The following is a 27,106-nucleotide window of genomic DNA, read 5'->3' on the forward strand; positions in this document are numbered from 1 at the left end:
CAATCTTAATCCTGTATTAACGCTTTGCCTGTTTGATGGTTCATCGGAGGGCATAGTGGGATTTCTTATCAAATTCTGGGTTAGAGGCCCGCTCCTTGAAAGTGGCAGCTCTAGCCTTTAGCTCAGTGCGGATGTTGCCTGTGATCCATGGCTTCTGGTTGGGGTATGTACGTGCGGTCACTGTGGGGACGACGTCATCGATGCACTTATTGATGAAGCCAATGACTGATGTTGTGTACTCCTCAACGCCATCGGAGGAATTTCGGAACATATTCCAGTCTGTGCTAGCAAAACAGTCCTGTAGCTTAGCATCTGCTTCATCTGACCACTTTTTTATTGATCAAGTCACTCGTGCTTCCTGCTTTAGTTTTTGCTTGTAAGCGGGAATCAGGAGGATAGAATTATGGTCAGACTTGACAAATGGAGGGCGAGGGAGAGCTTTGCATGCGTCCCTGTGTATGGGGTAAAGGTGATCCAGAGTTTTTCCCCTCTGGTTGCACATTTAACATGCTGATAGAAATTTGGTAAAACAGATTTAAGTTTTCCGGCTCTCTGTGAAGCATAAGATATTAGATATTTAATTACTGACATTGGTTTTTATAGTTTAAATATTACTTTTATGATGTTTCTTGTGTCCTTGAGTATTTAGAAAAGTGCTAGTCCTATTTAAATAAATATTAGTATTAGGGTTGCACATTTTGGGGACTATTCAGGAGGTGGAAACTTTCTGTGGGAATTAAGGGAATATATGGGAATTAACGGAAATACATGCAAATGAATATCAATACTATTTAAATGTAGATGTTTTTTTGCATTGGATATATTTACCATACCATATGGAGACAAAGTAAAAGGTTTATGCTTCTATCGTAAGTAGACATAATTGCAAATTATTAAATCTTTCCAATATTTTTTATTTTTTAAATGAAGTTACGTATTGAATTTTAATTAAATGACTTGACTCTTCACATGGGATGATTTCAATGATAGAGAATATTGAATGATCCCCAATGATCCATCGCATCTCCCAAAAACTTTTCAACATACATCTGTAAATTGATAGTCTAGAAACTAAAGCTTTGGTTGTCTTCCTCTCAGGCTTCCATGTCTTCTCCCTGGACCTCCTAAATGTCCACCTCTTGAACTTCAGACTCTGAGGCCTCATCTTCACTGTCACTTTCCAACCTTGTTGAGGATGGCTCGTTGTCAGGCTCAAAAAGCCTCAAATTTGCCCGGATGGCCACCAATTTTCAACCCTTGTATTGGTCAGTGTGTGTTCCCGAACAAGGACCAGTTGCGCTCTGAGGCGGTTGATGTTGGTGGGATTTGGAGGATGATGGAGGCAACAGGGGAAAGAGCCTCAGATCCACAAAGTCCCTTCCACCAGGTGGCTGATGAGATATGTTGGCACGACTGCCATATTGCATCTCCATCCCAAAGCCCTTGCTTGGAAGTGTACTTCGCCAGACTGCCAAGAACCTTGGCCTCATCCAGGCCAAGGTAGATTGCTGCTATAACTTGATGACCCTTCACATACCTAACCATTTCCTTGGCTCTCTTGTAGAGTGTATCCATTGTTTTCAGTGCCATGATGTCCTTGAGGAGCAGCCAATGGGTGTGATGTGAGGGTAGGACTCCTCTACTTTAGACCAAGCAGCCTTCATGTTCGCAGCATTGTCTGTCACCAGCAAATACCTTCTGTGGTCCAAGGTCATTGATGACTGCCTTCAGCTCATCTGCAATGTAGAGACTAGTGTGTCTGTTGTCTCTTGTGTTTGTGCACTTGTAGAATACTGGTTGAGGGGTGGAGATTGCATAGTTAATTATTCCCATCAGAGACGATTGCAATGCAGTGCTTTCTCTATGATTTGCTTGACCTTCACTTGAACTCTATTGAACTCTGCATCCAGCAAATGAGTAGATAAAGCATGTCTGGTTGGAGGGGTGTATGCTGGGTGAAGAACATTCAGAAATCTCTTCACCTCAGGATGGTAAGTTGGTGGTTGAAGATATCCCTCTAGTGGTGTGGGGGCTGTGCTTTTGCAAAGTGGGTGGGGTTATATCCTGCCTGTTTGGCCCTGTCCAGGGGTATCATCGGATGGGGCCACAGTGTCTCCTGACACCTCCTGTCTAAGCCTCCAGTATTTATGCTGCAGTAGTTTATGTGTCGGGGGGCTACGGGTCAGTCTGTTATATCTGGAGTATTTCTCCTGTCTTATGCAGTGTCCTGTGTCAATTTGAGTATGCAATTTAAGTATTACTTCAACTTGATATCGAAGGAGTGCCTTTGATTTGACGGGCTGCTCATGCGCAGGTCAGTGCGACACAACGTCGCCATAACATCACCTACAAGCGTGATCGGGCATTTCTATTGGAGAAGCCGTTTCTGGAGCTTTATCTACAGTGTATAGGCACTTTGATTTGTCTGACTCTCGCAAGTGCAGTAAATTGAATATCGATGACCCCGCCACGCTATGCAACTCACAAGTTCCTGTTTTTCATGAACAACAAAAATCGTATTTGGATATTTTTCTTTGAAAAAATACTATTTGAATATTGGAATATATTTGGAAATACACTTGGAAAGTATTGACATGTATTTTCAGATAGAAGTGTATTTCCAGATACAAATATTTAAATACTCCATGCATTTGTACCCCGGTCTGTTTGGTCCTCCAGGGTATTTGGAAACAAGTATTTGAAAATAGTTTCAAATAGTATTTAGTGGAAATGATTAGAAAAATACTTTCAAATACTTCAAATAGAAGTAGTTGATTTGGCCAGACAATAAGTATTTAAAATACAAATACTTAAATACGCATGTATTTGAACCAGATCTGCAAATAATTCCCAATCAACGAGGAGCTGTAACATATGAACTATTCTTTATTCACCTTTAGATAAATAATCACAGATATGTATATCACAAAAAAAGGTTATACAGTGAGGGCTAACTGTACGAAAACAGGAGTGATATATTCATTGCTATACTGAACAGTTGGACTATTGTGACTATTGTGACCCTACAGTATATAAACCAATTACATAAATTGCATATCTGATTTCTCTCCCAGCACCTTCCCAGTGATCTTAAACTTTAAAAATATAAAGTTAAATAAATACAATTTATCATAACATTTCATTCACAAATAAATAACTTCATATGTCTTTCCACTGGTTGACTTGGTTTCTTGTATATATGTAATTGCAGATATAAGGTATAAGGATATACACATTAACGTTTTACGTTCGGGAGCTACAGTGTTATTTTTTTATTTTACTTTGAGAAAGCTGCATCTGCCAGTTCCCGGATCTCAGCTTCATCACAAACATCATTTTTCATGCTGGAAACTCATCGGACGTCCCATTCCAATGCTCAGAATTTCAACGTCAATTATGTTGTTTCGGCAAGAGCACAGCATGTCTTGTCAATGAACAATGTCAACACTGAGTACTCCCAAAAAATAATCACTACAGCCGCACACATACAGCCATGACACTACAAGAGAACACTAACAATGATGCAAGGTAACATTTATGGCTGAAATGTCAGAAAGAAAACACTTAAAGTAACACTCAAGAACAGTTAGATAGATCATAGCACTACAGATTCTTAGAAATTCCACTGCAGAGCAACAAAATCAATACAATACACTTGGTGCAGAGAAGATAAGGTAACTTTTTTTTTTCTTCAGGAGGTATTTCTCATTTGAGTTTATCCTTGAAACAGATATGGATTTACATGTGGAGGTCAAGGGATTTACATGTGGAGGTCAAGGGATTTACATGTGGAGGTCACCACACTTCCAACAAAGCACACATCAATTCGCTGCTGCTTAAAGGTTAACAAACAAAAAAAGGGTAGATCATACTATCGCATCATGCTCATGTTATTTGTCGTTATGCTCCGAGCAGGTACTAGTGTTTATCCACACTTGGTTTGTTTTTTGTTGATTGTTTGTGTCCTTTCCTCTATCAGTGACGGCCTTGGTCTGTCTTGCAGACAAGGTCACAGACGGGTTAGCAGACGCTCGGCTAGACATTGTCTGGAGAACACAGGCCCCTTCACCTCCCCCACAACTCTTTTCTCCGGGCTCAGATGGTTACTCCAAGCGCTGTGTGAAGTTTTCTGGGAAGAGTCCTTTGTGGGCACTGGCCCCAAGGTGCGACCATTCGCTTTCCTTGATACCTGTAAGCCACCCCGCATCCTGGAAAACATAGAGAAAGTGAGGCAAGGGGTGAATTTCATTGGCCATGGATATGCCTGTGTACTAGGCTGGTAGCTAACATAAAGCTAAACTACACTATTTGTGTATGTGTTAGTTAGACAAGGACCCAGCTCTATTTCGGTCATTTTACTTCCTCAAAAGCCTATCCTTTCAGTGTTGACAGATCTATGAGGCATAAGCAATATGGTTATGGCTCCACCAAGTGGATCATCGGGAATACTGTTACATGGAATCTGGTCACTGGAGTGCTGTGTTAGTTTTTTTTTACCAATGATCTGAGATCCACTCTATTTGACCATATTTATGATATTCTATGGACGTGAAGTGCTCAGTATTTGTACAGCATTTAATATAGTGTTTTTAGAATTTGAAAGCTGATTTAATAGTGTGAATACAGAGTTTTTCCTCACCTGATCTTCTGCTGTAGCCGTGGGAACAACCAGAACCACGTCACCTTTCTTCAGCTCCAGCTCGTCTGAGTTTGCAGCTTCAAAGTCATGCAGAGTCTCCACCTACAGGATAGGAGTTCATAATACAGCATGAGAGCATGTGTGTGTGTGTGTGTGTGCATCCAAGTGTGTGCTGATAACGGTATACAACAAAATACAGTTATTCTATTTTGAGTGTTGCCAGTTTCACACTATAGGGCCAAACCTGGCAAAGCCCAGCTGTACTATGAATCCACCATAGTCGCTGGAAAGACCAACTGAAAAGAAAATATCCTACCTAGCCAGCACAGTACAATTCAGGTCAGCCTTTTTGTGTGAATCAGGGAGGTCTTGTGGGTGTGTGTGTGTGTGTGTGTGTGTGTGTGTGTGTGTGTGTGTGTGTGTGTGTGTGTGGACCAGGGAAAACCTTGTAAAGGAAGCCAGGAGGGAGTCCTGGTGGGCCGTCGAAGGTGGTGATGTCTTTGGCCGCCTGGGTGTCCGCTGTCACTCCGTTGTCGCTGATGGTCGTTGGGGAAATGTCAATAATGTCGCGGTCATCGTCACCTTCGTTGCTGGAGGCTGGCTCAATCACCACTGAGGGAATAGGCATCTTCTCCTGGTGAGGAAAGAAACCCGTTAACGAGACACAATAACACACACAAATCCACACATTTATACATGCTAAAATGTAGCCATACAAGCAGTTAACATATTCTTCAAGAAATAAATAGAATGATTTTCACACCACAGATCCACATAGTTTCGAAACATGGTTTCATTGGATTAATATGTTGACATTTCAGTGTCTATTTTCATGAATACCATCCATGTTTACATCAATGGCTACAGTACATCCCAATAGTTCTAAAAAACTTCCTTTCCTTGTCTCTTTTCCTTCATGACCATTCATCACAAACATGATGACCTTGTGTAAACAACATGGTGGCAACCAAACCTCGAAGGTCATCAAGGAAAGTCGGTGAGGGATCAGGGGACATGACCAAGTGAAATTCTGGGCCCCAATTATATTTTTTCGTTGTATACTGACATACCGGTGAGATATTTCAAGTTTGCACCAACATTTTGTTACATTAACTTTTTAAAAACATATGCAAAGGGAGTGGAGCTGTCCAAGGCCGCCGACAATAAGATAAAATAGGGGTGGTCCCCTAACCAATTATGCTATTGTGTGTGTTTTTTCGCGTTATTTGTAACTTACTTTTTTGTACATAATGTTTCTGCCACCGTCTCTTATGACCGAAAAGAGCTTCTAAACATAAGGACAGCGATTACTCACCTCGTACTGGAAGAAGTTTTTGTCTTTAACGAGTCGGACGCAAAGGATTTACTTCAGACACCCGACAAGGCCCAAATCCCCGTCATTCACAGTAGAAAGAGACAGAGATATCAGGGACGTAGGTCGGGGAGCCTTCTAAAGATCCGATGGCGACTGGGTAATCTGCCTTTACCATCGGTCCTATTAGCCAACGTACAATCATTGTATAGTAAAATAGACGAACTACGATCACGTACATCCTACCAACGGGACATTAAAAACTGTAATATCTTATGTTTCACAGATTCGTGGCTGAACGACAACATGGATAACACAGCTGGTGAGTTTTACACTGCATCGCCTCTGGTAAGACAAGGGGTGGCGGGCAATATATATTTGTAAACAGCTGGTGCACAAAATCTAATAGTAAGGAATTCTCTAGGTTTTATTCACCGGAGTTAGACTATTTCCTGATAAGCTGTAGACCACACTATTTACCAAGAGAGTTTTCATCTACAGTCGGAAGTTTACATACACCTTAGCCAAATACATTTAAACTCAGTTTTTCACAATTCCTGACATTTAATCCTAATAAAAATTACCTGTCTTAGGTCAGTTAGGATCGCCACTTTATTTTAAGAATGTGAAATGTCGGAAAAATAGTAGACAGAATTAATTATTTCAGCTTTTATTTCTTTCATCACATTCCCAGTGGGCCAGAAGTTGATATACACTCAATTAGTATTTCGTAGCATTGCCTTTAAATTGTTCAACTTGGGTCAAACGTTTCGGGTAGCCTTCCAAAAGCTTCCCACAATAAGTTGGGTGAATTTTGGCCCATTCCTCCTGTGTGATCATGCTCGCCATAGCCGATGTGAGTAAGACCTTTAAACAGGTCAACAGTCACAAGGCCGCAGGGCCAGACTGATTACGTGTACTCCGAGCATACACTGACCAACTGGCAAGTGTCTTCACTGACATTTTCAACCTGTCCCTGACCGAGTCTGTAATACCAACATGTTTCAAGCAGACCACTATAGACCCTGTGCCCAAGAACACCAAGGTAACCTGCCAAAATGACTAGCACCCGTAGCACTCACGTAGCACTCATGTCTGTAGCCATGAAGTGCTTTGAAAGGCTGGTCATCGCTCACATCAACACCATTATCCCATTATCCCAGAAACCCTAGACCCACTCCAATTTGCATACCGCCCCAACAGATTCACAGATGATGCAATCTCCATTGTACTCCACATTGCCCTTTCTCACCTGGACAAAAGGAACACCTATGTGAGAATGCTGTTCAGGCCTCCCGGGTGGCGCAGTGGTTAAGGGCGCTGTACTGCAGTGCCATCAGAGACTCTGGGTTCGCGCCCAGACTCTGTCGTAACCGGCCGCGACCGGGAGGTCCGTGGGGCGACGCACAATTGGCCTAGCGTCGTCCGGGTTAGGGAGGGCTTGGTCGGTAGGGATGTCCTTGTCTCATCGCGCACCAGCGACTCCTGTGGCGGGACGGGCGCAGTGCGCGCTAACCAAGGTTGCCGAGTACACAGTGTTTCCTCCGGCCCATTGGTGCGGCTGGCTTCCGGGTTGGATGTGCGCTGTGTTAAGAAGCAGTGCAGCTGGTTGGGTTGTGTATCGGAGGACGCATGACTTTCAACCGAGCCCGTACGGGAGTTGTAGCGATGAGACAAGATAGTAGCTACTACAACAATTGGATACCACGAAATTGGGGAGAAAAAGGGGTTAAAAAAAAAGAAAAAAAAGAAAAGAGAATTCTGTTCATTGACTACCGATTGTGGACTACAGGAAAAGGAGGACCGAGCACACCCCCATTCTCATCGACGGGGCTGTGGTGGAGCAGGTTGAGAGCTTCAAGTTCCTTGCTGTCTACATCACCAACAAACTATCATGGTCCAAACACACCAAGACAGTCGTGAAGAGGGCACGGCAAAGCCTATTGCCCCTCAGAAGATTTGGCATGGGTTCTCAGATCCTCAAAAAGTTCTACAGCTGAACCATCGAGAGCATCCTGACTGTTTGCATCACTGCCTGGTACAGCAACTGCTCGGCCTCCGACCGCAAGGCACTACAGAGGGTAGTGCAAACAGCTCAGTACATCACTGGGGCCAAGCTTCCTGCCATCCAGGATCTCTATACCAGGCGGTGTCAGAGGAAGGCCCTAAAAATGGTCAAAGACTCCAGCCCTAGTCATAGACTGTTCTCTCTGCTACCGCACGGAAAGCGGTACCGGAGGGTCAAGTCTAGGTCCAAAAGGTTTCTTAACAGCTTCTACCCCCAAGCCATAAGACTCCTGAACAGCTAATGAAATGATTACCCAGACTATTTGCATTGTGACCCCTCTCTTTTACTCTGCTGCTTCTCTCTGTTTATTATCTATGCATAGTCACTTTAACTCTACCTACATGTACATATTTCCTCAATTACCTCGACTAACCGGTGTCCCCGCACATTGACGGCAGCCCTGTATATAGCCTCGCTACCGCTATTTAACGACTTCTCTTTAATTATTTGTAATTATTATATATATTTTTTAACTGATCTATTTTTTTTACTTAACATTAACATTTTCTTAAAACTGCATTGTTGGTTAAGGGCTTGTAGTAAGCATTTCACAGTAAGGTCTACCTACACCTGTTGTAATCGGCGCATGTGATAAATTCAATTACTTGATTTGATCAAAGTCAGAGCATCTCAGCGCATGAGGACAAATGAGTTTGCTTTTATTCTTATACCGTTTGAAAATATGGGGGATTATTCCGTTCTATGGTATTCAGAAAAGAGGCATTTATAAAGGTGGGAATAGATTCCCACTCAAATGGAATTAGATTGTCATCGATCTACATGTGCGTATAGCATTTGATAGGAAATGTAATTTTCTACAAATAGAGTATGGAAGTGATCACCACAAACGAATACACAGTAAAAATAAAATAATAATAATAACAATAACAATAAACACCAGTGCAATAAGGTGACAACATTATTTTACATTTCAGAATGTGAGAAGTTTGGGAGATTTTTGGTATTTTCTCTACTGCTCAAAGACTACTTGAAACTAGGCAAGTTATGTACATCTGTCTCCTAATCATTCATACCATTTATCGGTCTGTACATAAGACCGTCAGATCACAATATTGATTTTAGTCCAAAAAATTATTCTGGCACGGGGAAAATGTAACAGTAGCTGGGGTCAAATGTCAAATAAATCAATCATATAAACTCACTTAACTTTAAAAAAAAAACATTCAAGTTTATGAATGATCATATCATAGACATACAGTATGGAATGATTTTGCAATAAATATAAGTATTTCTATGTACGTAACCAATATTTACCGTAACAACCCCATTCGCTTCCGCTCAAAACATCTTGAATAGTCTGATGTTGCACAGGTTTTAAATGATTTGGCACTCTACAGAACCCCAAGGCTATTTTAAGTTAGTATTTGTATAATTAATACCATCTTAAAGTAAAATCCCTTGTTTTCAACATTTGGCTGCTTGTAATTACAATTGCACCCCAACCCTAGCAGCCATGACAAAACATTATGTGTCTAGCAAGAGACACGAATAGTGACACTTGTCAGTGTTAAGCCAACATATAGTGATGAATTATTGGACATTAATGCCCAGGAGAGAAGAACAACATATACAGGTTGTGGAAAAAACGACTTTCACCCCTAAAAACCTAGGTTCAAACAAGCTAATAGTGAGATGTTTGACTGAACAATTTCAAGCAGGGAGAGAACTTAAACATTGGCATATACTTTTTCATCACACTAGCTGGTTTCTGTTTGAAAAAATTAAATGTGTTACAATTACCCCTGGTCTCCCCTACTAGCAGCACTGCAAAAGATAGTTTAACCACCAGAAAACAACACAATATATACATTCAAAATATATACGGCAAAAACAGCACTATTCAATACAAAACAATATATGAACATAAAATATTTAGAGCATAGATAGGTTGGTTATTTAGCAACAAAACCGTCGCGTGCGCAACTATAGGGCAAAACAGACGGGGTTGGCTTAGGTTGTTGACAACTTGTAAACTATATTTCGTCTCCAATTTCATTGTTGGTTAGCTAGCTAATGCATTTTTTTGCCATATGACGTGATGACGTGACATCAGTCAAGACACCTCAAGACAAGACATAGTATCAAGAACAAGATACAACTAGCTGTTGCTATCTGGCCATCCAGAATCACAACATACAGACTTCTGCCATTGGAGTGTAGTAAAACGCCAAAGGGATCTACCTCCTGGTCCTCTTCCCCTGTCTTACCCACCAAGGGTAGAGACAGAGATGATCTCGCCTACTGAAATACCGGATTGGGCAAAGCCACCAGAAGACGACTCAAGCCAACCAACTATTGAACCTGCCTGACTGGTGTCAGGAAGAATCACCCTCTGCCTCAAGTGACACCTCTGAATGGGAACAGCTGCTAGACTCATTGCTGATAGAGTAAGGGCACTGTCATAAACAGAGGCCCATATGCGCACTGTAAGAAAAGTATTTCCTCATTGTTGCTAGAGTAATAGGCTCTGTCATAACCAGAGGCCCATATATGCACTGTAAGAAAAGTATTTCCTGTTGTAAGATATGTCATCACCCTCTCTGCTCTGAGGGAATGGGAGGAGCAGCGGATCGGGTGCAGAGAATCAAAAGGTATATAAAGAGACATTTGCCATTACTTTGGCGCTGACTTCTTGAATTCTGAATTAATTTAGACAACCATTTGACTTCGGGTAATTGCCACCTGACTCAAATCACTTACAGATTCTAACTTGCTGGAACTTGGGCTCTTGCCGTTTAGCTATTGGACAGTAGTTTTGTCGTCAGAGTGCCTTTCGCCTGGCAGAATCAGGATGCAAAATATCTTAATTGATTGAGCTCCTCATCCCGGCTAGGTATTTCTCGCCACAGACACTGCGGTAGCTCAGCGGAAAACCTCTGATCTCTCCAGTCTAACTTGAATCTCAAAATTTAGTTAAACTACTCAAATTATCTATAGATTCTAATTTGCTGGAACTTGGGCTCTTGCCGTTTAGCTATTGGACAGTAGTATTGTCGTCAGAGTGCCTTTCGCCTGGCAGAATCAGGATGCAAAATATCTTAATTGATTGAGCTCCTCATCCCAGCTAGGTATTTCTCGCCACAGACACTGCGGTAGCTCAGCGGAGAATCTCTGATCTCTCCAGTCTAACTTGAATCTCTAAATTTAGTAAACCACCGACTCAAAGTCAACCTCTCAGACAGTAGAGGGGAGTCGCAACCTAACTAAATTCAGAAATTACTCTGACCGATTGAAACTCTGCTCCTGATCTCGTGGGTCTCCCCGTCATCTCTCAAAGGTAATTAAATAACTATTATAAGCATTTAATATAGAGATAAGTGTTATTATTGTACCAGGCATTTTATAGAGCATTAAGGCATTTGCATGTTTTTGATTAACGCTGTGTGTGACCGAGCAACAAATAGTGTATTTTGAAGTGTGTTTGATTGTAAAAGACAAAAAACAGAGTGTTTTCAAAAATAAACGGTAGTCTTATTTTGTCTCGAGTAAAAGGTTCTCTCAAAGACAGTTAACAACTCTGACACTCCCCGCTACCGGGACACTGGAAACGGGTATCAATGCTCTATGACAGAATGAGTTACCATTAAAAGACAAGGAGGAAGGTGTGTCCAGTAGTGATTCATTTAATTGTCTTATCGATCTATCTAAGTTTTATTTTCCAAGCGATACATAGCCGACGGGCAGAGTAGTGAGACTAAGTTGACTAAAGGTCTTCACACTTTAAACTAGATACATCACAGAGGGGAAATACTCAACCACAGGGAAATCATATAGAGACTGGTAGGACTAGTGCTTAATAACAACTCAGGGATCAATTAGTGGTGAAACAAAGAGTCTAGAGGATAAAGGTGGGGTTCACACATCCCAGCTAGAGCTAGACCGTTGAGAGTGACAAGGCAAAGACTCTCTACGCGGACAACGCTTCGATATAGAAAGAGAGGCAGGGCTACGCGAGCGGTCCTGGTTATATCGAGATAACCTGAAGTATCTATAGTGCCCTGTCCAATCCAGGGAACGGGACGCTAACCACCTCTAGTACCCCGCTGCCGGCCAAGGGGCGGGGCTGAAGGTTTCGTATCGCGACAGGAGCGTACGCATCGTTTCCATGATGTTGCCAGCTAACCCGTCTATAACGACACGGAAAACATAATTGTATCAGAACTGCTATTTGAATTTAGAATTTAAGGGTTAAAGTTATAAGTGATAATAACAATGTATGTATGAACAAACAGGATCTGGAAGAATTACAACAAGGTTCATAACACACCATAGAAAATACATTTACTTCAAACATCGTAATCTACTATCTGCCCAAATCATCATCTCCCACTGGGCACAGATGTCATTTCAACGTCTACTCCATATTGGTTCAATGTAATTTCATTGAAATGACATGGAAACAACGTTGATCCAAGCAGTGTGTGCCCAGTGGACTAGGTCTTTGATAGTGCTACTGGTGTAACACCCACACTTGTAAACCTACTTGCTACTGTTTGTTTCAAGTAAAGTCATGTGAAAAGGAGGCATTTGATAGAAAATATTAACAGCAAAAAGCTTGTTTTCGATGTGTGAAAACAGTATCCTATAAAGGAGATCCGTTTTGAGGACAAGTCTGATACCAAGCTTGTAGATGATATGTTCATAATGTTGAGCATTGTGCAGCAATCCGGACACCATGCTGCTGCAACATTTCCATAATTCAGTAACACTTTACCTAACCTTCAAATTATATAGCAGGTGCTTTTGTTGCGCAACAAACTTAAATAACAGTACATCTCACAGATCAGGTAGCGGAAATCAGATGCCACAACTTTTTGCGACGTTCACTTTGTCATGTCTGCAGTATGTCATCATAATGGTCACATTATGCAGATTCAAATAAAGTGTTAGCAATAATGCTGGCACTGGTATCAGATACATCACCACGATGAGGATAACGGGGATGCAACTTTCAGTAGTCAGTTTGTTACCAGTGTCTTCCTGAGGAGAACCTTTAGCATCCACAGGTGCCTACAGTTCAGACAAAGAGATGTTATTGATGCAGACCAACCACCATAAGGCTACGGATCAAAAGTGCCTGTTCTCCATTACAAAGTACAATGTCTGTTCTTCACCAAATAGTTATCCATCTGAACGCTCAGTAAAGTTGCAACCTCCTACATAAGAAAACGACGAAAATAACTTTCAAAGATTTTGTCATGGCGGCGTTAAGGCAGCATTCACAAGAAATGTGAGTTATGATTATTGCAGTTGTTTGTGGTTCAGCAACAATTAATGACATTTCACAATACTAAATGGGAAGCAATTACGTAACGTCTACCGTGGAGTGGGGGGCAAAAAAAAAAGCAAAGTGAACAATTGAAAAGCAGTTTCAATTTAAAACATTCGACTGACATCTGCCTATAGCAAATGCATATACATTTTAGTTGGCAGTAGAAACATTTATTGCGATGCGATCATGGTTGTGGTATTCCCATTTTTTTCTGGATTAACTGTCGCCTTGTTCGTTTGACTTTGTTTGGTATAGCCCTTTTGTTTAATTTCGGGAATAGTTCAACACCCACACCAGTAGAAATCCACTGTTTTCGAGCTGAGAGACGATGGCCAGAGCTTACCCAGGCTGTTGCACATCAATTTAAGACAATAAGTCATCATTTTAGTCAATGTATGATACAGTGGGGAGAACAAGTATTTGATACACTGCCGATTTTGCAGGTTTTCCTACTTACAAAGCATGTAGAGGTCTGTCATTTTTATCATAGGTACACTTCAACTGTGAATCTAAAACAAAAATCCAGAAAATCACATTGTATGATTTTTAAGTAATTAATTTGCATTTTATGGCATGACATAAGTATTTGATCACCTACCAACCAGTAAGAATTCCAGCTCTCACAGACCTGTTAGTTTTTCTTTAAGAAAGCCCTCCTGTTCTCCACTCATTACCTGTATTAACTGCACCTGTTTGAACTCGTAACCTGTATAAAAGACACCTGTCCACACACTCAATCAAACAGACTCCAACCTCTCCACAATGGCCAAGACCAGGGGGCTGTGTAAGGACATCAGGGGGACCTGCACCATGCAAGATCTGAGAAGGCACAACTGTTGGCACAATTTTTAGAAAATGGAAGATCTCGATGGTCAATCACCCCAGTCTGGGGCTCCATAAATCTCACTATCTAACTGATAAATTGAGAATTTCAATAAGCATTTTTCTACGGCTGGCCATGCTTTCCACCTGGCTACCCCGGTCAACAGCAACTCGCCCAAGCCTTCCCCTTTTCTCCTTATCCCAATTCCAGTCAGCTGATGTTCTGAAAGAGCTGCAAAATCTGGACCCCTACAAATCAGCCGGGCTAGACAATCTGGACCCTTTCTTTCTAAAATTATCTGCCGAAATTGTTGCCACCGCTATTACTAGCATATTCAACCTCTCTTTCATGTCGTCTGAGATTCCCAAAGATTGGAAAGCAGCTGCAGTCATCCCCCTCTTCAAAGTGGGGGACACTCTTGACCCAAACTGCTACAGACCTATATCTATCCTACCCTGCCTTTCTAAGGTCTTCGAAAGCCAAGTCAACAAACAGATTACCGACCATTTCAAATCTCACCATACCCTCTCTGCTATGCAATCTGGTTTCAGAGCTGTTCAAGGGTGCACCTCAGCCACGCTCAAGGTCCTAAACGATATCTTAACCGCCATTGATAAGAAACATTACTGTGCAGCCGTATTCAATGATCTGGCCAAGGCTTTTGACTCTGTCAATCACCACATCCTCAACGGCAGACTCGACAGCCTTGGTTTCTCAAATGATTGCCTCGCCTGGTTCACCAACTACTTTTCTGATAGAGTTCAGTGTGTCAAATCGGGCAACACGGACTTTCAATTCCCTCCAAAGATTTTTTATGGGGTTGAGATCTGGAGACTGGCTAGGCCACTCCAGGACCTTGAAATGCTTCTTACAAAGCCACTCCTTCATTGCCCGGGCGGTTTGTTTGGGATCATTGTCATGCTGAAAGACCCAGCCATGTTTCATCTTCAATGCCCTTGCTGATGGAAGGAGGTTTTCACTCAAAATCTCACGATACATGGCCCCATTCATTATTTCCTTTACACGGATCAGTCGTCCTGGTCCCTTTGCAGAAAAACAGCCCCAAAGCATGATGTTTCCACCCCCATGCTTCACAGTAGGTATGGTGTTCTTTGGATGCAACTCAGCATTCTTTGTGCTCCAAACACGACGAGTTGAGTTTTTACCAAAAAGTTCTATTTTGGTTTCATCTGACCATATGACATTCTCCCAATCTTCTTCTGGATCATCCAAATGCTCTCTAGCAAACTTCAGACGGGCCTGGACATGTATTGGCTTAAGCAGGGGGACACGTCTGGCACTGCAGGATTTGAGTCCCTGGCGGCGTAGTGTGTTACTGATGGTAGGCTTTGTTACTTTGGTCCCAGCTCTCTGTAGGTCATTCACTAGGTCACCCCGTGTGGTTCTGGGATTTTTGCTCACCGTTCTTGTGATCATTTTGACCCCACGGGGTGAGATCTTGCGTGGAGCCCCAGATCGAGGGAGATTATCAGTGGTCTTCCATTTCCTAATAATTGCTCCCACAGTTGATTTCTTCAAACCAAGCTGCTTACCTATTGCAAATTCAGTCTTCCCAGCCTGGTGCAGGTGTACAATTTTGTTTCTGGTGTCCTTTGACAGCTCTTTGGTCTTGGCCATAGTGGAGTTTGGAGTGTGATTGTTTGAGGTTGTGGACAGGTGTTTTTTATACTGATAACAAGTTCAAACATGTGCCATTAATACAGATAACAAGTGGAGGACAGAGGAGCCTCTTAAAGAAGGTCTGTGAGAGCCAGAAATCTTGCTTGTTTGTAGGTGACCAAATACTTATTTTCCACCATCATTTGCAAATAAATTCATTAAAAATTCTACAATGTGATCTTCTGGATTTTCTTTTCTCATTTTGTCTGTCATATTTGAAGTGTACCTATGATGAAAATTACAGGCCTCTCTCATATTTTTAAGTGGGAGAACTTGCACAATTGGTGGCTGACTAAATACTTGTTTTGCCCCACTGTAGAAACCTTAATAGAAAGTTACTAAAGTAAAAGTGAAAGTCACCCAGTAAAATAGTACTTGAGTAAAAGTCTAAAAGTTTTGGTTTTAAATATACTTAAGTATCAAAAGTATATGTAATTGCTAAAATATACTTCAAAAGTATAAGTAAAATAATAAATCATTTCAAATTCCTTATATTAAGCTAATCAGAAGGCACCATTTTCTTGTTTTTAAAATTTACGGATAGCCAGGGGCACAATCCAACACTCCAACGACATTATTTACAAATAAAGCATTTGTGTTTAGTGAGTCCGGCTGACCATAGGCAGTAGGGATGACCACGTGTTCTCTTCATAAGTGCGTCGATTTCACCATTTCCCTGTCCTGTTAAGCATTCAAAATGTAAGGAGTACTTTGGGTTGCCAGGGAAAATGTATGGAGTAAAAAGTACAATATTTTATTTAGGAATGTAGTGAAGTAAAAGTAAAAGTAGTCAAAAATATAAATAGCAAAGTACAGATACCCCAAAAAACGACTTAAGTAGTACTTTAAAGTATTTTTACTTAAGTACTTTACACCACTGTCTGTGTGCAGTCCAAATATTAATGACGATTAGAATCTGACTTGGTTTCACTGGAATTATCAAATGGCAAGAGTCAGACAAACGTCAACCCTCAACATTTCAACAGCTCGTATAGGCACAGTTTAGTTAGGATCTCTTGACCGGTAGGTTGGTTTTCTTATTATGAAATCATTATTTTCACCTGTGCTAACTGAAAATGGTGCTCACAATAACGTTCATTAGCTGGCTAAGGTTAGCATGCTAGCTAGTTAAACTGCCAGCTGTCAGTCAGTGACTTATTTGTTGTTATTTTTCTGCTACATGTGGAAATCACCACAACGTTCCCAGCCCCAATTTCTAAATATGTATTAACAGCCTGCGTCAGTTTTCGAGGTGGAACCTAAACAATCATTTCTGATCTAGGACAGGAATGACTCTAAATCAGTGCAGCAACTTCCTCTGATGCCTTTACATTTGAACGCCTCATGTTCTTAGAACATATACCTTGTAATATGAAAGTATAACAACAATCACTACTATTTTCTATTTCAGGCTTAAGTGGCTCAATGGACTTTCGGACAGGTCCCAATAGGTCCCAGTTACTGAGCTTAGTTGAATAAAGGCAAATGTGGGATCATGGATATTAGAGTTTTGGGAATGGGGTTTGGGAATCTTGGGATAATAATTACCGGAGTCTCCTCCACAGGGGACTCCTTCATTTCCTCCGGGGTCGGAACGGATTCCTACGTACAAAAGAGAGTTGATTCACAATCACATCTGGGGAAAAATATATTTTCAAGCCTCGAGGATGGCCTCTCTCGACTCTCCAGATTTAGTTTGGTTATTTCAAGTTATTTGGTATGTTTCCTTTAATTTTGTGTACTCCTATGTCACAGGTGGATAGCTCTTAATAAATGGTTGGAATGGAATGGTATCAACCATGGAAAACACGTTGGACGTGTTCGATACCATTCCATTTATTCTGTTCCTGCCATTACTATGACCCTGTCCTCCCCAATTAAGCTGTCACCAACCGCCTGTGACCTATTTGCTATACTTCTAAATAAATATAGCATTTTGATATTTCAACTCATATACGTACAGTATATGAGAGTATATAACATTGTGGAATTTCAAGATTCAAAAGGTTGAGACTTTGCTATAGGGACCTGGGTCCTGCTTTATTTAAAGTGCATCTTATGAAGGCTTCATAAGCACCACATAGATGCTTCACAAATCATCTATAACCGTATATCATGCTCTATAAAGATTTGTAATGTGGCATAACTGTGTGACATAACTATCAATTTATGTTAGATTCTGGGATTTTAAAGCATGGAGCTTTATGTGGAATACATGGAACAGGGGTTTGGGGATATAGCCAAGCTCATATGAGACTGGGTGCTATTCACACAAACCCAGATGTTGGTGAATACTGTTGTCTGGAAAAAACATTATTATTATTAACATTATTTAATGATGGAAAGTGACAATTTATGCCACAGTATACATTGAGTGACATTTCTACAGTATAAATGCTAATTTCGAATGGTACATGAAATCCAAGGTTTGGCTTTGTTTTAATAGCATCCTCTGTGTACTTTGGAGTGAGTCAGACCTCAATGTCATACCACTCTGTCCTGTATGACTCAACCTTAAAGTTTATATGAGACACTGTGTCAAATACAATTGAATGTTTAAGATTCTACAAAACATTGTAAAATATGACTTGAGGTTCAAACTCACACAAGATACTCGGCCAAATATGATTTTAGCTTCCTTTTTGCCAAATTTGGCATAAGTTATAGTTACCGGGGGAGCTGTTTCGCTGGGGAACGCTTTTTCAGCCTCTTCAACTGGGAGGATCTAAGCGCAGAAAGAGGTTTTAATGCACCTAGCTAGCTACCTAAGCTTTTTCAGTACAGCCTTTAGCATTGAGTTTGCATTTGATATATTGAGATGAATCTGCATCAATTACTTACATAACAGCGGTTCTCCTTCTTATCGATATTGTTAGTATAGCATTCATGCAAGTGCAAAACGTAAAGTACTGAGATGCAGGCTTTGAGGAATCGTTGCATCCAGTCATTGCTGTGTTGGCAAGGAAATGTTTGGTCCATTCTTTCAAGGTACAGGCTATCTTGGTGTATCAAGATTCTGCACAGATTCTGTGGTTATTATATTATTATTATATTTAGTGGGATATACTCTTGTTCAAGGAAATTATAAAAAAAAAAAAAATGAGCATCTATATCAAGGAAAATCTAAAATCAAATGAATGAAAATAAGGCTACTCATCTTTTTTAAGTCGTTTTGATACATGGTTGGCACATGGAAGAAAGTAAATGGATATACAGACATTTCCTCCACTCCCATGTCAAGCATGACAATAAGAGCCATATACACACAGCAATTGTAATTACCCTTCGTAAATGAGCAACTCCCCAAGGCACATACCCAATATATACAAACGTATGTGGACACCCCTTCAAATTAGCGTATTCAGCTATGTCAGCCACACCCGTTGCAATCTCCATAGACAAACATTGGCAGTAGAATGGCCTTACTGATGATGTCAATGACTTTCAATGTGGCACCGTCATAGAATGCCATCTATCCAACAAGTCAGTTTGTCAAATTTCTGCCGTACTAGAGCTGCCCCGGTCAACTGTAAGTGCTGTTATTGTGAAGAGGAAATGTCTAGGAGCAACAACGGCTCAGCCACAAAGTGGTAGGCCACACAAGCTCACAGAATGGGACCGCAGAGTGCTGAACCGCGTAGCTTGTCAAAATCGTCTTTCCTCGGCTGCATCACTCACTACTGAGTTCCAAACTGCCTCTGGAAGCAACATCAGCACTAGAACTGTTTGTCGGGAGCTTAATGAAATGGGTTTCCGTGGCCAAGCAGCCGCACACAAGCCTAAGATCACCATGCACAATGCAAATGGTCGGCAGGACTAATCTCTGGAGTGATGAATCACGCTTCAGTATCTGGCAGCCCAACAGACTAATCTGGGTTTGGTGGATGCCAGGAGAACGCTACCTGACCCATTGCTTAGTGCCAACTGTAAAGTTTGGTGGAGGAGGAATAATGGTCTGGGGCTGTTTTTCATGCTTCGGGCTAGGCCCCTTAATTCCAATGGAGGGAAATCTTAACGCTACAGCATTCAATGACATTCTAGATGATTCTGTGCTTCCAACTTTGTGGCAACAATTTGGGGAAGGCCCTTTCCTGTTAAAGCATGACATTCCCCCTGTGCACAGAGCAAGGTCCATACAGAAAGCCTTCCCAGAAGAGTGGAGGCTGTTATAGCAGCAAAGGAGATCAACTCCATATCAATGGCCATGATTTTGGAACGATATGTTAGACGAGTAGGTGTCCACATACTTTTGGTCATGTAGTGTATCTCTTTGCGATGTGTCTAGTGCTTGCCCCAGGTTCCAACCTGGAGTAGGATTGAACAGCTCATACACTCAAATATAACAAGAATAGTATGTGCATGCATGACATCCCAACAGAAACATATAGTAGATCATTAAAAATGCCACCCTAATTCTTCAATCACATTCCGACACAGACACACACACATTTCCCACCCAAGATGACTATGATGCACTCAATACAATCAGTTATTCACAAAGTCTCGACACTGACAATCTCTCAACCTCATGACACTTTGACAATGGTGATGGTAGGGTTTGGGCCCGGCTACTGAAAGAAGATGGACTTCAATGTAACACAGAACCGAGTCACAGAACAGTAATGGGAGTGCGTGAGTGGACAAAGGGGAGGATCTTACACATACCTCAGTTGGTGAAGCCCCCTCAGGCTCTGCAGATGTCACTGGAGACCCCACAGTGGACTATACCAAGAGTGAGTTAGAGAAGAATGTCATATTTAAGACTTGAATCCTGTCATAATGTACAGATGTGTTATAAAACAATAAATGGGAGTTGTGGAGTGGATTGAGGTCAAAACAAAAAGTACCAAGTTTAAAATGGTAAGTTTTAAAATCAAGGAGAACATAATTGAATGACAAGGAAGGTGTCGATAATTGCAAAGTAACATTTTTAAAACATAGGATATCAGAAAGCATCTCCACGGATATAATGAATGGGATGATAACGATGATCATGATAATGACAAAGGTGAAAACACTGATGATGATGACGATGATGATTATGACGACGATGATGATGATGATATTGACAATATGAAAATATTGATGATGACGATGATGATGATGATGACGGTGATGAAAAGGTTCCCTTAAACAGAGGGATACAACTATGCCTATAAGGATGACTTGGACCATAGATGGCTGGGGAATGACCCATGCTTGTGATGATGAGCGTGCTATTTCACAGTTACTGTATATAATAGCGAACTGTCACTCACATCAGGCTTCTCCTCTCCAGGGCTGGTGGCACTCTCGGCTGCCTCAGCCTCACTAGTCGGAGAAGCAGGCTCCTGGATTTCCCCTGCCTCAGCCGCTGCCTCTGTGGCATCTGAGGTCTCAGTCCCAAGGACCTCCGGGGCCACAGCAGTCTCAGCTGTTGCCTCCCGGGCCACAGCAGTCTCAGCTGTTGCCTCCCGGGCCACAGCAGTCTCAGCTGGGGGCGCGGCAGGTTCAGGGGCCATGGTGACATTGCTTTCATTCTTTCCACAAAGACAGGCGAGGGAAGAACTGGTCAACATCCCCTGTCTTACAGCAGCCCCCACAACCCCCCTGTCCCAACTCAACATACCTCTTTTGTACTTTTTGATTATGCTGTGTAGCACCTTGGGTGCAACAAATGCACTACCGTTAAAATGAATTATTATCATCATCATCATCATCATTATTACCTGGATAGGTATGGCTGGTTAGCCCTTTTACCCTCTGTATAACCATACAACATAAACATTCAGAGTGGAACTGCAGCGCAGTTTCCTTTAATCTGCAAATAATTGAATCAGTTTCAACAGAGAATACAATGTGTTTGAAGCTCTTAAAGGCAGACTTAATAATATGACATCATACAAGGCAACCTTACAGATATCACAGAACTCAAATCAGAATAGATTGTCACGGTTGCCTCTTTCCAGTGTGGAAATACCTCAAGGGAAGAGCTAATAGGGGCCGTCTTGACAGATTCAAATGTTGATGTTGTTGAGGTCTGTATGCAGGAACTTGTTCCTCTATGTACAGTATGATGATTCAATATTGCCGAGTATAGTTCAAACGTTGCTTCAGAGTACAGTTTGAGCATTTTGGCAGCAACACAAAAAAACAAAAAACACAATATGTTTTGGATAACATATTCAACATAAGTGTGAACCAAAACGGCACTTAAAGATACACTATGCAGAAATCACTACGCCATTTCCTGGTTGCAACATTTCAGTCATTGTGTCAAAAAACATTGTACCGTCTAAACCGCTGTGAAATATATTTTCCATAACCCAAAATATTTTATTTTCAGCTGTTTGAAGCTGGTGTACAAAATCGAAAATACCGTAGGAACGTGAAACATAGAAATAGCGCACATCAGAACAGATCTAGACTTGCTTTCAATGAGAATGACAGATCTATAACTCTCATTTCTATGTGAATTTGGAGGGGTCAACCAAAAACTAACATATTGCAGCTTTAACAAATACAACTGAATGAAGATGGCGCCGAAGAACATGGCTGACGTTTTACATTCTCCCAACCAATTGTGCAATTCTGTTATTTTTTTTGCTTTTTGTGTAACTTATTTTTTTACTAATTGTGTACATAATGTTGCTGCTATCGTCTCTTATGACTGAAAATAACTTCTGGACATCAGAAAAGCGATTACTCACCACGGACTGGAAGAAACTTTTTCCTTTAACGAGTCTGACGAGAAGGATATCCTGCTTTCACTAGAACAGGCCCAGATCCATGCCTTTTACGTGAAGAAAAGACGGCGAAAAAGAGGACGCAGATCGGGGATCCTTCTGAGAAGTCGGAGGCGAGCGAGTAAACTCCCAATGCCTTCCATTCTCCTTGCTAACGTGCAATCGTTAGAAAATACAATTGATGACGTACTATTAAGATGATCCTACCAACGGGACATTAAAAACTGTAACAGCTTATGTTTCACTGAGACGTGGCTGAACGAAGAAACGGACAATATAGAGCTGGCGGGATTTTCCATGCACCGGTAGAACAGAGACGCTACCTCTGGTAAGACGAGGGGCGGGTTTGTGTGTCGTTTAGCCAATAACAGCTGGTACGCAATGTCTAATATTGAAGAAGCCTCGAGGTATTGATGTATTGCTTGCCTGAGGTAGAGTACCTCATGATAAGTTGTAGAACACACTATCTAAAAAGGAGTTCTCATCTGTATAATTCGTAGCCGTCTATTTACCACCACAAAGCGAAGCTAGCACAAAGACCGCTCTCAACCAACTCTATAAAAGAGAGTTCTCATCTGTATAATTTGTAGCCGTCTATTTACCACCACAAAGCGAAGCTACCTCTCAACCACTATAAAAAGAGTTCTCATCTGCTCTCAACCAACTCTATAAAAGAGAGTTCATCATCTGTATTATTCGCTCTCAACCAACTCTATAAAAGAGAGCCGTCTATTTACCAACACAAAGCGAAGCTAGCACAAAGACCACTCTCAACCAACTCTATAAAAGAGAGTTCACATCTGTATTATTCGTAGCCGTCTATTTACCAACACAAAGCGAAGCTAGCACAAAGACCACTCTCAACCAACTCTATAAAAGAGAGTTCACATCTGTATTATTCGTAGCCGTCTATTTACCAACACAAAGCACAGCTGGCACTAAGACCGCTCTCAACCAACTCTGCCATAAGCAAAGAAGAAAATGCTCACCCAGAAGCGGCACTCCTAGTGGCCGGGGACTTTAATGCAGGCAAACTTAAATCGGTTTTACCAAATTTTTACCAGCATGTAATATGTGCAACCAGAAAAAAAAATCCTAGACCACCTCTATTTCCACACACAGAGAAGCATACAAAGCTCACCCCCGCCCTACATTTGGCAAATCTGAATACAATTCTATCCTCCTGATTCCTGCTTACAAGCAAAAACTAAAGCAGGAAGTACCAGTGACTCGCACAATACAGAAGTGGTGAGATGACACAGATGATATACTACAGGACTGTTTTGCAAGCACAGACTGGAATATGTTCCGGGATTCATCCAATGGCATTGAGGAATACACCACCTCAGTTATCGGCTTCATTGTAACTGCATCGATGACCTCGTCCCCACAGTGAGTGTATGTACATATCCCAACCAGAAGCCATGGATTACAGGAAATATCCGCATCAAGCTAAAGGCTAGAGCTGCCACTTTCAAGGAGCTGGAGACTAATCCGGACGCTTATAAGAAATCCCGCTATGCCCTCAGACAAACCATCAAACAAGCAAAGTGTCAATACAGGATTAAGATTGAATCCTACTACACCAGCCCTGACGCTCGGCGGATGTGGCAAGGCATGAAAACTATTATGGACTACAAAAGGGAAACCCAGACGTAAGCTGCCCAGTGATGCGAGCCTAACAGACGAGCAAAATGCCTTTTATGCTTGCTTTGAGGCAAGCAACACTGAAGCATGCACAAGAGCACCAGCTGTTCTGGATGACTGTGTGATAACACTAACTGTAGCCGATGTGAACAAAACCTTTAAACAGGTCAACATTCACAAAGTTGCTGGGCCAGACGGATTACCAGGAAGTGTACTCCGAGCATGCGCTGACCAACTGTCAAGTGTCTTCACTGACATTTTCAACCTCTCCCTAACAGTCTGTAATACCAACATGTTTCAGGCAGACCACCATAGTCCCTGTGCCCAAGGAAGCGAAGGTAACCTGTCTAAATGATTACCGCGCCGTGGCACTCACGTCGGTAGACATGAAGTGCTTTGAAAGGCTGATCATGGCTCAAATTAACAGCATCCTCCCGGACACCCTAGACCCACTCCAATTCGCATACCGCCCCAACAAATCCACAGATGATGCAATCTCAATCGCTCTCCACACCGCCCTTTCTCACATGGACAAAAGGAACACCTATAAGAGAATGCTCTTCATTGACCAAAGCTCAGCGTTCAACACCATCGTGCCCACAAAGCTTATTATTAAGCTAAGGACTCTGGGACTAAACACCTTCCTCTGCAACTGGATCCTGGACTTCCTGACGGGACGGCCCCAGGTGGTAAGAGTAAATCAAATCAAATCAAATTTATTTATATAGCCCTTCGTACATCAGCTGATATCTCAAAGTGCTGTACAGAAACCCAGCCTAAAACCCCAAACAGCAAGCAATGCTGATGTAGAAGCACGGAGTAGGCAACAACACGGCTGCCACGCTGATCCTTAACACTGGGGCCCCTCAGCTGTGTGTGCTTAGTCCCCTCCTGTATTCCCTGTTCACCCACGACTGCGTGGCCAAACACGACTCCAACACCATCATTCCATTTGCTGACGACAACAGTGCCTGATCACCGACAATGATAAGACAGTCTATAGGGGGGAGGTCAAAGAACTGGCAGTGTGGTGCCAGGACAACAACCTCTCTCTCAATGTGAGCAAGACAAAGGAGCTGATCGTGGACTACAGGAAAAGGCGGGCCGAACAAGCCCCCATTAACATCGATGGGGCTATAGTGGAACGTGTCGAGAGTTTCAAGTTCCTTGGTGTCCACATCACCAACGAACCATCATGGTCCAAACATACCAAGAGAGTTGTGAAGAGGGAACAACAAAACCTTTTCCCCTCAGGAGACTGAAAAGATTTAGCATGAGCCCTCAGATCCTCAAAAGGTGATATAGCTGCACCATCGAGAGCATCCTGACCGGTTGCATCACCACCTGGCAACTGCTCGGCATCTGACCGTAAGGCGCTACAGAGGGTAGTGCGAACGGCCCAGTACATTACTGGGGCCAAGCTTCCTGCCATCCAGGACCTATATAATAGTCGGTGTCGGAGGAAAGCCCATAAAATTGTCAGACTCCAGTCACCCGAGTTTTAGACTCTTTTCTCTGCTACCGCACCGCAAGTGGTACCGGAGTGCCATGTCTAGGACCAAAAGGCTCTTCAACAGCTTCTCCCCCAAGCCATTAGACTGCTGAACAATTCATAGAAATCGCCACTGGGCAATTTCCATGAACCCCCTCTTGTACAAAGCTGCTACTCGCTGTTTGTTTGTTACCTATGCATAGTCACTTCGCCCCCACCTACACGTACATATTACCTCAATTAGCCTGTACCCCTGCACACTGACTCGGTACCGGTGCCCCGAGAAGCCTCGTTATTGTGTTACTTTTTATTATTACTTTTTATTTTAGCCTACTTGGTAAATATTTTCTTCTTCTTGAACTGCACTGTTGGTTAAGGGCTTGTAAGTAAGCATTTCACAGTAAAGTCTACACTTGTTGTATTCGGCACTTGTGGCAAATAAAGTTTGATTTGATGACAGTACACAAACACAACACTGTAACGGAATGGAGTCACCAAAAAATGTAAATAAATATCTGAAGTGAAGCCCTAATTGACTCATTAAAATACTATTCCCTCAACAGTATTACATATATATATACAGTTGAAGTCGGATGTTTACATACACTTAGGTTGGAGTCATTAAAACTCGTTTTTCAACCACTCCACAAATTTCTTGTTAACAAACTATCGTTTTTGCAAGTCGGTTAGGACATCTACTTTGTGCATGACAAGTAATATTTACAAAAGTTGTTTCCAGACAGATTATTTCACTTAGAATTCACTGTATCACAATTCCAGTGGGTCAGAAGTTTACATACACTGAGTTGACTGTGCCTTTAAACAGCTTGGAAAAATCCAGAAAATTATGTCATGGCTTTAGAGGCTTCTGATAGGCTAATTGACATCATTTGAGTCAATTGGAGGTTTACCTGTGGATGTATTTCAAGGCCTACCTTCAAACTCCGACTTCAACTGTGTGTATGTATATCTATATAATGCTGTTGAGGGAATAGTATTTTAATAGATATACACACACACACAGAGGCAGGTTTAGGTACAAGCATCTACACTGAACAAAAAATATAAATGCAACAATTTCAAAGAATTTATTGCGTTAGTGTTATATTAAAAAAAATATGTCAATTGAAATACATTCATTAGGCCCTAATCTATGGATTTCACATTACTGGGAATACAGATATGCATCTGTTGGCCACAGATACTTAAAAAAAAAAGGTGGGTACGTGGATCAGATAACCAGTCGGTATGACAACCATTTGCCTCACGCAGCGAAACACATCTTTATCACATAGAGATATCACAACATGAGTTGATCAGGCTGTTGATTTTGGCCTGTGGAATGTTGTCCAAGTCCTCTTCAATGGCTGTAAGAAGTTGCTGGATATTGGCGGGAACTGGAACACGCTGTTGTACACGTCGATCCA

General features: G+C 41.8%; 1 protein-coding gene across 14 annotated transcripts in view; it reads right to left on the reverse strand.

Annotated features, from left to right (window-relative positions):
* Positions 1-2,866: 2,866 nt before the first annotated feature.
* Positions 2,867-27,106, reverse strand: part of amph (amphiphysin) — a 139,090-nt gene continuing 114,850 nt past the window's right edge. For 5 of the 14 annotated variants that reach the window (XM_029641993.2, XM_029642001.2, XM_029641997.2 and 2 more), the window contains 7 exons: positions 21,074-21,334; positions 20,481-20,537; positions 18,487-18,540; positions 17,364-17,417; positions 5,085-5,273; positions 4,640-4,741; positions 2,867-4,208 (listed from right to left, as the gene is read on the reverse strand). In XM_029641993.2, the coding sequence (XP_029497853.1) occupies positions 4,104-4,208; positions 4,640-4,741; positions 5,085-5,273; positions 17,364-17,417; positions 18,487-18,540; positions 20,481-20,537; positions 21,074-21,334 (822 nt within the window). In that variant the 3' untranslated portion in view covers positions 2,867-4,103. The remainder of the gene's footprint in view (positions 4,209-4,639; positions 4,742-5,084; positions 5,274-17,363; positions 17,418-18,486; positions 18,541-20,480; positions 20,538-21,073; positions 21,335-27,106) is intronic. The other 9 variants (XM_029642006.2, XM_029641999.2, XM_029641998.2 and 6 more) reach the window with 6 other exon arrangements.

Source organism: Oncorhynchus nerka, linkage group LG9b (assembly GCF_034236695.1).
Source record: "Oncorhynchus nerka isolate Pitt River linkage group LG9b, Oner_Uvic_2.0, whole genome shotgun sequence".
In the NCBI taxonomy this organism is placed as follows: domain Eukaryota; kingdom Metazoa; phylum Chordata; class Actinopteri; order Salmoniformes; family Salmonidae; genus Oncorhynchus; species Oncorhynchus nerka.